Source organism: Manis javanica, chromosome 5, assembly GCF_040802235.1.
Source record: "Manis javanica isolate MJ-LG chromosome 5, MJ_LKY, whole genome shotgun sequence".
Lineage (NCBI taxonomy): Eukaryota > Metazoa > Chordata > Mammalia > Pholidota > Manidae > Manis > Manis javanica.
The window spans coordinates 129,534,096-129,546,538 of NC_133160.1; the positions used below are offsets into that span (position 1 = coordinate 129,534,096).

A 12,443-nucleotide genomic window follows, 5' to 3' on the forward strand; every position below is an offset into this window, starting at 1 on the left:
ACAATAATATATTACCTCACATCAATGAGAATGGCCACTATCCAAAAGAAATAATATATAAGTGTGGGTGAGGATGTGGAGAAATGGGAACCCTCCTACACACTTTTTGGGAAAGTCAGTTGGTGCACCCACTGTGGAAAGCAGTACAGATGTTCCTCAAAAACTAAAAATAGAAATACCATTATGACCTAGTAATTTCACTTCTAGGAATTTACCCATAGAAAACAAAATCCCTGATTCAAAAAGATATATGCACTCCTATGTTTATTGCTACATAATTTACAATAGCCAAGATATGGAAGCAACCTAAATGTCCATCAATAGATGAATGGGTAAAGAAGCTGTGGTACATACACACAACAGAATATTATTCAGCCATTAAAAAAAAGAAATCCTCATTTGCAACAATTGATGGATCTAGAGAGTACTATGCTTATGGAAATAATCCAGGTGGAGAAAGACAAATACCATATGATTTCACTTATTTGTGGAATATAAATACAAAGCAAAACAGAATGAACAAAATAGCAATAGACTTGTAGACACTGAGAAGTGACTGGTGGTTACCTGGGGGAGAGTTTGGGATAGGTGGGTATGGAGGGTCAGGGGAAGGGGCACAAAAATTCTCAATCATAATATAAGTTGGTCACAGGGATAGTAGCACAGCATGGAGAATATAGCCAATGATTCTGTAACATCTTTCTATGTTGACAAATAGTAACTGCACTAGTGGGGGTGAGGATTTAATAATGTGGGTTAACTGTTGAATCACTGTCTTGTATACTTGAAACTAATATAAGATTGTATATCAACTATACTTCAATTTTTAAAAATGAGGTATGCATATAGGTTATTTTTTCTTTGTTTTTGGGTTTGAGATACTAGATTCTATTTTCTGGAAACATCAAGCAAGACAGGAAGGAACAAGATTGGAAGGAAAATCAAGGCTTCTATTTCAAAGTACCTTACATTAAAGATGCCTATGATATCTAAATAGAGATGTCCAGTGGGCAGCTGAATACATGAGTATGGGACTCGAGAGAGAGTAGGACTAGAATATATAAATTTAGGAGGCAGCAGCATAGAGATGCTATATAAAGCCATAAGATTAGATATTACCACCTAGGGGAATAGTGTAAGTGAAGAGAAAACGGGTCAGAATAAAGCCCTTTAGAGTTCTGGAAAACAAGGAGAGTTCAGCAAATAAGCCCAAAAAAAAGCAAGCAGTCAAGTAGATGATAAACTGGGAGACTGTGGCATCCTAGAGGCCAAGAGAAGGAGGTATATGTTTCAAGAAGGGAGTTGTCAATTGTATTAAATGCTGTCAAGAGGTCAAATGAGATAACAACACTTATACTACTACTACTAAGGGCTAATATCTACTGAGCACTTTTCATGTACCACAATCTAAATGGTGTACAGGTATTAATTTATTTAATCTTAACACCCTAAGGAGAGAGAAGGGACCACTGAATGTGGTGGTACAGAGGCTGAATGAAAAAATCGTTGATTGAACAATAATTGCTGAGTCTTGACCTGTTCCAGGCACTGTCTGAGACACTGAGGATGAAACAGTGGAGAATACAAAGGTTCTGCTTCCTGAGAGCTTAATATACATAGTAAACAAGCAGATGTGTACAATAGTCAGATAAATAATTTAAAGAAAATGAGCTGGCCAAAGTGTGTTCTTTTTGACAGAGTGATCTAGAATAACTTTATAAGGAGGTGACAAATTCTTCAGGATAGAGTGTGCTGGCAGAGCAAAAAGCAAGAGAAATGATTGTGAGGTGGGAGGAAGGAAGCCCATGTGGCTAAAAAGCACAGACAGTGGGTAGAGTGGCAGGACATGAAGTTGGGAAGGCAGGCAGCAGCCAGACCATGTGGGGCCTGGTAGGCCTGCTAAGGATTCAGATTACAAACTACATGGGACAAGAACCCCTTCTGGAGAGGTTGTGAGCAGGAGAATTGCATATAATTTGTGTTCTAAGGGATCCCTGTGACCACTATATGAACAATAAACTGTGGGGGAGAGGGAGCAGGCAAGAGTAGAAACAAGAGAAAAGGCAGAAGCTACTGCAGAGGACCAAACAAGAGATGATAGCGGCTTAAAAAGATGATGGAAGTTTAGATGTAAGAAATGGTCACAGCCATGATATATCTCAAAATTAGAGTCTGCTAATGGTTTGGAGGCAGGGTGTAAAGAAAAACTGGTGTCAAGAATGACTCCAAGGTTTTTGACCTGAGCACCTGGATGAATGAATGCCATTCGCTGAAATGGGGATCAATGGCCAAAGAGCAAGTCTGAATGTGGAAATAAGAGTTCAGCATGGACATACTAATACTAAAATTTACCTGCCTGATAGATATTCAAGTAAGGATGTTAAATAGACAATTGGTTATAAAACCCTGGAACTCAAGGGAGAATTTGAAGCTAGAGATAATTTGAGAAGTTACCAGTATACGATTGAAGCCATGGAACTGATAATATCACCCAGGAAACAAAGAGTGTTCTAAAGAATCTGAGAGAACTGAGCCATCATTACTTTAATCCTGAGGCTGGGAAGAAAAGGAGGATCTAGCAAAGGGAATGAGTCAAGAACAATCAGTACAGTAGGATGACAATGAAGGCAGTGGTATCCCAGAAGTCAAGTAAAGACTTACAAGAAAAAGTGAGTGAATGGGTCAAGTGAGTAAGACAAAGATAAAGAATTAACTGTTGAATCTGGCTGTGGGGAAGTTGGGGTTCCTATGGCCAGGATCCTCACTGAACTTAAATCACTTGATGATGTAACTGGCCTATTGCTAGGCTATGCTTCCACACCCGTAGGCAATAAGCTATTATTGCAATATATAGAGAGAGCTCGGCCCAGTGCTCTGGGTGGAGGCAGAGACCCTACTGCTTGACCTACTGCCAGGAGAACAAGCCGGGTAATAAACCCTTTCACCCCAAAGAAATGTTCTACTGTCATTTCTTTGGTCACACTGAATCCACAGTGATCTTGACAGGGGCTGAAACCCATTGGCAAGACACTGGCAAGGCAGAGGTCATTGTGACCTCAACAAGAACAACTTCAGCTAAGTAGAGAAAATGAAAGCTCAAGTGGGTTCTCAAAAAAAAAAATAGGTAGATAGGATATGGAGATGACTTATAGACAACTATTTTGAGGAATTTTTCTCTAAAGAGGAGAGAAACAGGAGTGGTACTTAGGGCACATGGGGTTAAAGGAAGTTTGTGGTTTTTTTTAAGATATGGACCTATTGCTGCATGTTCATGTGCTCATGTGAATGACCCAGTGGAGAGTGGAATAAAATGATGCAGGAGAAAGGGGGAATAATTTTAGGAGGAAAGCTTGAAAGTTATATGGGATGGTATGCAACACTCAGGTTGAGAGAATGGCCTTTAATAAGAACAATGACAGTTCATCCATTATTAACAGAAGAAAGGATAGGGTATATATATATATGTATGCTTACAGCTGCTGATAGTTTGGTAGATTCCATATCGGAAAATGAATTGATTGGGGAAATGTCATATGATTGCCAAATAGCCCTGAGAGCCCACTTGAAGTTCAAAGTCATGAATTTAAAGATCAGTCAGCATGGTTGTTTTTCTCTCGTCATCATCTGTTTTTCAAGGGCATACAAATACTGTGTTTTACTAGGTAAGAATGATAGAGGAAGAAGCAAGAGAGTTAAGGACATTTGCAAGAGAGTGATTCTATGAGTGGACTGTGGACATAAAATAAGGAGAGACAGAGGACATAGGGCAGTGATACATAATTAAAGATTAATAGCATTGATTGGGTGGAGATCCCTTAGAAGCTGAAGAATTGATAGAGGAGGGTGCAAGGAGTGAGTGAGCTGGAAAGATAGGACACCGTTAGAGATTAGAGTGTTTGAAATCGAGATTTTGGAAAGGTACAGCAATTGATATTATCAAAGGCTAGGGTAGTGGGTACCCAACATGAGGTAAAGGACCCCATTACTCAAAGTAAGAAGCCTAGTGGATCATCCATATGGATACTGAAATCTCCAGGCATGATGACAGGTTGGCAGTGGGAGAAAGGCAACAACTAGAGAAGTTTGGTAGAGTGGAGTCAATAAATTGCCTCAAAAAAGTGTGAGGTAAAGTCCTCAGCTGTTTGGGTGTCAAAGGTGTGAAGGCTGGAGGAGAATAAAGAAGGCATTTAGTCTTGTTCTCAGAGATTGGGAGAACTTACTGGGTGAATAAAGTTGGCTTTCTAGGCAGTGCCAAGTGACCAATTGAGATCTATGATCATGAAATATAAATAAAAGAAGTTAATATGATTGTGTGACTTTGTACAGCAAAAGTAAGCTGCCCAGGTGTAGGCAGAGGGTGGGTGGCTGGGTTTAACCAGGGTTTGGGTTTTGCCAAAAGTATTGCAGATAGCCAAAAAGCCAATGGGATGGTAGAAGATGTAACTGAAATGATAGACCATAGAATGGAGACTGAAAAAGGAGACTAATGAGAGCATGAGATTTAAAGTGGTCAGCCAAGGGACTGGAAGCCCAATGCGGACAAAGGATTGTTTTGGGTGAGGTCATTAATGAGAGGTCATAGGTGAGTTGTAGTCAGAGCAAAGGATGTTTATACCCAATTCCCATCAGCCCTGTTACAGTTACAGCCTGTGAACTGGTGAGGACTGAGCATATAGTGAACACTTTCAGTAAATGGACTCCTTGTATTCTTGCTCAGTGTTCCATTACTACAGTTTTAATAATGTACAAGCTATTATTTATTGAGTGCCACCATGCGCCACTGACAAAAATATCCTCCCTTGAAGGATCACTCCCTTTAGTAATGTTCAAAGTGGCAGCCCAGAGAAATGCAATGACTAACTGTAGAAGAGAATTAAGAAGAGCTAGAAGGTTATCAGATCAAAAGGACAGAGTTAAGAGATTCATTTTCTCTCATTACCAGTCTCAATTTCCTATTGTGTGTATGTGTGTGAGGTCCAAAGATAGACGACTGCAAAGTGAAAGGAAAATAACAGTTATCTTCCTTTAAAACAAATGAGCATGCAGACCTTCACACTATGCCCCCACTTCTAGATGGAATTGCTCATTGCCTCTGGAGCCCCACCACCTAGCGCTCTGGGAGGACATCAGAATTCATTGCGGGAATCTGGTCACCAGAGATGGGGCGACCATCACAGCAGCTCTGCGAAGCAACTCGGCTTCGTGGGGCTTGTGGTGGGGCTTGCGGGGACCATGCGGCCCCGGGGCCTTACGGGGTTGGCGGAGCGTGTGGGACTCTGGAGGCGCATGGGGCTCGTTGGGTTCCTGGAGCAAGTCGGGCCCCTGGGGCACAGAGGGCTCGTCGGACTCTTCGGGATTATACGGTTCGTGGGGTTCGTAAACTCTGCAGAGCTCCGGTGTCTCACAGGACTCAGACTCCTCGTCGCCGTCCTGCAGGCCTGGCTCCTCCGGCTCCCCCGGCTCCTCGGGTTCCTCACACTCGTCAGGCTTGAGGACGTCGAAGAGTCTGAGTACCAAGGGCTTCCGGCGGGCTTCGTAGTGAGCAGTTATATCTGCCGTGTCACGCCAGTCGGACAGCGCGTAAGGGCCCGGAAACTCTTGGTTCTCCATCGGCGGAGTATCTCCCACCGCGCGGCGCTGACCGTCTGGGCGCCGTTTGCCTCTGCGCGACTACAGGCAGAGGGGGCCACCCGCGCCCGCCCAGCGCTCCCCCGCCCGGAGCCCCCAAGCCCCGCCCACCCACGTTCTCCGGTTACCAAGGGGACGCGCCGCGCAGCTCGGGCCCCCACCGCGGGGAGAGGCCGCAGGTGGGTCCGCGGAGCGCGCCGGTCTCCCGAGCAGCAGTTCCTGGGCTCCCGCTGCAGCTCTGAGTTCTCTGCCTGCCGAGATCCCGGGGACCAACCTGTCAGCTTCCGCTCTAGTTACAGCACCGCTCAGCTGACCAAGTCTCCGTTAGGTTTCAGAGGTTCTCTGACACAGGCTGCCATAGACCTTTGTCCCCTAATCATGCTGGGAGGGGATGCCGCAACTGACAGTATTCTAAGGTCCTCCACACTAAAACTGATTTGCATCAGTTTCTAGTAAATGCACAGAGTAGGATAGGACTGGGTGTGGGAGGAGGTGACATCAGGAAATCACTTGGTCCAAGCTTAACATTCAAGAAAAGTTTTAAACTTAGATTTTTTACTCAATCTCCACATGAAATTCTACAATCACAAAGAAACACTGACAGGATTAAAGGAGAGATATATTGATCTACAACTTGTGTCTCATTACAGGGCACACTGTCTACTGAAGTGCACTATATTTTTATAAATCTAGTAGTTGTAAACAGCACAACTTTCAGTTCAATTATTTGTGTGTGTATTGTGTGTATTCATAGCATTAATTGGTTAAATCTGATATTGTTTAAATAGAATACACCAATTTGTATAACTCTGTCTTTTGCAACCCCCTCTCTTTTTTTCTCATTGTACCAAGAAATTTTAAAAAGGTTAAGTGGCCTGGACCTTTCTCAATCCCTGAGGAATGCTTTCAGCTAATTTTCATGGCCATTATGGTATTATAGAGAAAAGAAGTAGTAGAGTTTCAGCTGTATGTTTACTTTTTAATAAAGTGTTAAGGAATAGAGGCGTTAAGAATAAGTCATCTGTCCAAGTACATGGTAAACCCAAGTACACTTTTTGTACATTGTAGAACACCTTGTGTATACTTTGTCTCATAGATATGAAAACTTAAAAGAGAAAAACTGGATCGTGGATGTCATCTGGAATGGAAAGAGAAAAGAGTGACATATATAAAACAGGAAATCTCCTTCAGACACATTTCTGATACAGCCCTGTGCAGTACTGTATGGAAATTCAAGAAGTATCTCCTAAAACTTGGGAAAAGGAGAAATAAAGCTATTCTCGGGGAGTTTTAACTCAATGAAACATCAGGGAAAAGTTACGTAAATTCAGTTCAGAGGCAGGATGACCATAAATCAGTACAACTAGTCTAGTCCACCATTAAATGGAATGCCTTCAAATACCCAAAGAATGTCAATGGGAAGAGGAGCTTCTGCCTACAATGGATATACAGAAAGAAATCCATTCTGTATATCTGTATATCCTAGTGGCTATGCTGGTTCAAAAACTATAGTAAGGAGACAGACCAAAGATAACAGACTGCAAATGGTACAGCCAGTTCTTCAGGATGAACAGCCAGTTATCTTGAGATGGTGTGTGGCCTAATAGCACTATGCAATAACAAATCCATGCTCACCAGGCAACTTTCTGATATGATCCAGCTTCCCAGGGAGTTTGTTTACCAAGAGAGGTTAGGATCATATAGAATGAATTCTGGTCCACATCATAGTAATATATTTGCATTTTGATTTTATACACCAACCTCATGATTCTGACTTATGTCTTTCTTGGGAGAAATTTAGGAATCAATCTTGTTCCTCTTTCCCTCACCCCACTCCACAATTCCAATATATCAGTAACTCCTATTCATTCTTCACATAGGTCTTTAATCCATCATTTCCTTTTCATCTCCTGTCACCATGACAGTCCCGGACACCATTATCTCTGCACTTTGCAATGCCCTCCCAACTGGTGGTGTGACTTGGCCTACCTCCAGTTATGACACTCCAAACTGTTTAGAATAAATGCCAAGCTTTTCCGTGGTATCTGGTCCTTATTTCTCTCTCCAACTACAGTATATGCTATTTCTCCCTAACTGTCTACATTCCAGTTTTCCTATTCTTCTCTAAAATGTGAAGCTCTTTCCTATTTCAGCCTCTTCCTATACCTGTCCATGCTTCCTAAAGCCCATTTCTCCCCCTCTTCACACACTAGCTCTTTTCTATCCTTTAGGACTCAGCTTAAATATTACCCACTCAAAGAGGTCTTTGTAGCCCACAGTAACAAAAAATGTTCCTGCCATTATTTTCTATCTCAGATTCTTGCTTCAACACAATTTATAATTATTGCATAGGCCTCCCTAGTTAGAATGTAAGCTTCTTAACAATAGGAACATTCTGTTCTGGTGGCTGGTGTTTGCCCAGCACCGAGCAGAGTGAATGAATGTGGATAGTTATTATTTAGGTTGTTTGCCTACCTAGCATCCTTTCCCTTTTCTTCCAAAAATAGGACGACTCCTTTCTATGGAGGACACATTCCATGCCTCTTGAGGAGGCTAATCCTGCTGCCCCCATTAGGTTTGGGCAATATGGCCGATTGGTTCAGGGATAAATATGTGACCCCAGCAGAGCCTGTCAGTGCCCCTCTATGAGAAGTGCTGGATGGCTGCTTTAAAAGAGAGGGTCCATTTTACTCTGGGATCATGAGATATGTGAATGTCGTAGGCTTGGTATTGATAGCTAGCAGTCCCTTGCAGGGGAAATCTGAGAAGGAAGCCAAGCAGACGTTAGCAGGGCCAAGAGATGAAGAGACAGCCTTCTCACCTTTGAACCCCTGAATTAACCCATGCCCAGATTTCTCAATATGGTGAGGCAAAAAAGGCCCCTTTTTTGGCACACACAGATTTGAGTCTCCATCATTTTTAATGGAAAGAGTTCTGGCACATCATTGGTGTTCAATAGATGTTGACTAAATGAGTTAGTGAAAAGACAGATCCACACTTAGTGTGCTAACGACACCTGATGTCAGATTGTGGTAAGTTTTCCAAGGTAATAAATGCTACTCATAAGGACTATTGGAAAGACTGCCAGCCAGGCGGCCTCTTTTACAGCATTGTAACCTGTCTTGGCTGAGTGCCATTTCTATTAGAAACCCCCATGACATGTATCTCCTTCAATAGCCAGAGAGCATCTCAATTCCCTGCTTTAATCATCCCCAGCATTAAGCACTCAATAGCTGTTCACTGAAGGAAAAACTCTAGCCATAACATTTATTGCCAAAATTCAGAAGCTAAAATCAGAATGTGAGGAAAAACAAGCGTGACCAAGGAAGAAGAGAGAGATTATTTTCCATCCTGAAAGCTTTTAACATCACCTTTGAAATAAGCATCTAGGAACTTAGATGTGCCCCCAACCACCCTAGAAAACATAAGGAAGGGATATCACATAGAATCAGTAGTCTGCATTTTACTCCTTTTCCAAAATGAATACTGAATAAGACACAAGATGGTTAAGGGATTTGCCATGGAACCAATACATAGCAATCATTGGAACAGGCCTGAAATCCAGAATCATTGTGAAATCAAACCTCCATAGGCCAACCAATCCAAGTCCATTTTCAAATAACTGTACTGCTTCAAAGGTAGTGCAAGTACCTTATAATAATAAAATAATCCCAATTCTTCCCTTTCATCCCTTTAACAAAATAATCCCAATTCTTCCCTTTCATCCCTTTTATCATTGGAGTAACTGTTTCATTTATTTATACATAAGCATATGTAAACATAAGCACAAATAGTTGAATACAGTGTTGCCATTATTATTTTGAAGAAACTGACATCTGCCAAACTAAGAGTAAGAAAAATAAAAGTTTTAATATTACCTTCATTTCTTTCTAATACTCTTCTTTATGTAGGTCTGAATTTCTGAACTTCTTTTAACATTTCTTGCAAGGTAAGTCTACTACCAAAGAATTCCTGTGATTTTTGTTCATCTGAGAAGGACACTTTCCTTGAATTTTGGGAAAAGATGATGGGGCAGGAAGGCAAGGCAGAAACCTCCTCCTGCATACACACCAAGGAAGCAACTATGGCAAAACAACTAACACTGAGAATGATCTGAAGGCTGTAGAACAGACCACCTACACCTGGTGAAGAAAAGAAGACCAAACAGAAAAGAGCAAAGTGGCAGAGTGACAACTGAGTGGGACTCAAGCCCTTCCCACATCCCAGCCCACAAGTGAGGGAGAGGAACGGAGCAGGCAGGGGATAAGTGCTCGGGAATCCTGCACACCTGGCCCTGGAGATCTGTTCTGAAAAACAAATCCACATTGCACTAGGCTTTTGTGATTAATGGGGCTGGACACAGGGAGAGTTGGAGCACTCTGGGAGGCTAAGACTCCTGTCGCTAGTGGATGACAGGCTTGCTGTGTTGATCCTGCTGAGACCCAACACAGAAGAACCAGTTTGAAAGATTTACCAGCAGCAGGAAGTGTCCCAGAGGGGCAAGGGTTGGACAGAGCTCTCTCTGGAGGAGAAAGCGCAGGTGGACGACACTTCCCCATCCCTCCCACAGCCCAACTTGTTGGGTGCTCACAGGAGCCAGTCCTAAACATTCCATATTCATCACTGTTGGTTCAGCCCCATGGTGGTACTCTGCTGCAAACCCACCCTGCCCACCCGCCCCCCAGTCTAACAGCAGTCCCCATTGCTGCCAGGCATATGCATATATATATAAAACAAATTAACAGACCTAAAGGGGGAAATAGACAGCAATATAATTATATCAAGAGACTTTAATACCCCACTTACATCAATGGAGAGACCATCTAGATGGAAAATTAATAAGAAACAGAGGTGAACAACTCATTAGACAAGATGGACTTCACAGATATATGAAAAAAGTTTGAAATTGTATCAAGCATCTTTTCAGATCACAGTGGTATGAAACTAGAAATAATTACATGAAAACAAAAACCCCCACAAACACATGTAGTATAAACATGTTTCTAAAAACTGACTGATCAATGAATAAATCAAGAAAGAAATCAAGCAATATATGTAGAAGAAAACAAAAATACAACAGTTCAAAATATGTGGGACACCACAAAAGTGCTTTAAGAGGGAAGTGCATAACAATATAGGCTGCCTCAAGAAACAAGAACAATCCCAAATGAACAGCTTAAACTCACAACTAAAGGAACTAGAGAAAGAACAACTGAAACCCAAAGTTAGTAGAAGGAGGGCTACAATAAAGATCAGAGCAGAAATAAATAAAATCAAGAAGAATATAACATTTGAAAAAAATCAATGAAACCAAGAACTGGTTCTCTGAGAAAAAAAAAAAATAGACAAACCCTAGCCAGACTTATTAAGAAAAAAAGTGAAAGAACACAAAATCAGAAGTGAAAAAGGAGAAATTACAACTGACACCACAGAAATACAAAAATTATTGAAGAATTCTATGAAAAATTATAAGTGAGTAAACTAAAAAACCTAGAAGAAAAGGAAAAATTCCTAGAAATGTAAAACTTCTCAAGACTGACCCAGGAAGAAGCAGAAAATCTGAATAGACCAATTGCCAGTAATAAAATCGAACTGGTAATTTAAAAAAAACCCACAAAAATATTCCATGTCCATATGGCTTCACAGCTGAATTCTACCAAACATTTAAAGAGGAGCTTTCTGAAAATGTTTCATAAAATAGGAGAGAATACTTCCAAACTCATTTTATGAGGTCAGCATCACTCTAACACCAAAACCAGACAAAGACATTACAGAAAAAGAAAATTATAGAACAATATCCTTGATGAACATAGATCCTCAAAAATCCTCAAAAAAATATTAGCAAACTGAAATAAAAAATACATCAAAAGGATCACTCATTGCTACCAAATGGGATTTATTCCAGGGATGCAAGGATGGTACAATATTTATAAATCAATGATGTAAACCACATTAACAAAAAGAAGGATAAAAACCATATGAGCATCTCAAAGATGCTGAAAAGGATTTGACAAATTCAATATATATTCATGATAAAAATCTCAACAAGAAGGACATAGAAGGAATATGCATCAACATTAAAGGCCATACATGACAAACCCACAGATAACACCATACTCAATGGCAAAAAGCTGAAAGCCTTTCCTCTAAGATAAGGAACAAGACAAGGATGTTCACTCTCACTACTTTTATTTAGCATAGTACTGGAAGTCCTAGCCATGGCAATCAGGTAAGATAAAGACATAAAAGGTACCCAGATTGGTAAGGAAGAAATAAAACTGTCACTAATTGCATATGACATGATACTGTCTACAGGAAACCCTAAAGACTCCATCAAAAAACTATTAGAACTAACAGCTGGATTCAGCAAAGCTGCAGGATACAAAATCAATATACAGAAATCTATTGCATTTCTATACACTATGAATCAACTGGCAGAAAGAGAAATCAAGAAAACAATTCCATTTACAATTGCATCGAAAAGAATAAAATATCTAGGAATAAACCTACTCAAGGAAGTGAAAGATCCATACTCTGAAAACTATGAGTGAAATTAAAGAAGACACAAGTAAGTGTAAATCTATCCCATACTCATGGATAGAAAGAATTAATATTGTCAAAATGGTCATCCTGCCAAAGGAATTTACAGATATAGTCCAATAGCCAAATAACCGAATAACCAAAGCAATCTTGAGGAAGAATAAAGCTGGGGGCATTACACTTCCTGACTTCAATCCATACTACTAAGCTATAGTAATAAAAAATTGTTACTGGCACAAGAGCAGATCCATAGATCAATGGAACAGAATTAGAGA

The 12,443-nt window shown here is 40.8% G+C and overlaps 1 protein-coding gene across 1 annotated transcript in view; it reads right to left on the reverse strand.

Moving 5' to 3' along the window:
• SPMAP2L (sperm microtubule associated protein 2 like) overlaps positions 1–5,690 on the reverse strand; it is a 103,420-nt gene extending 97,730 nt beyond the window's left edge. The window contains exon 1 of the mRNA XM_073238081.1: positions 5,141–5,690. Coding sequence (XP_073094182.1) covers positions 5,141–5,610 — 470 coding nt within the window. The 5' untranslated portion in view covers positions 5,611–5,690. The remainder of the gene's footprint in view (positions 1–5,140) is intronic.
• Positions 5,691–12,443: the final 6,753 nt, after the last annotated feature.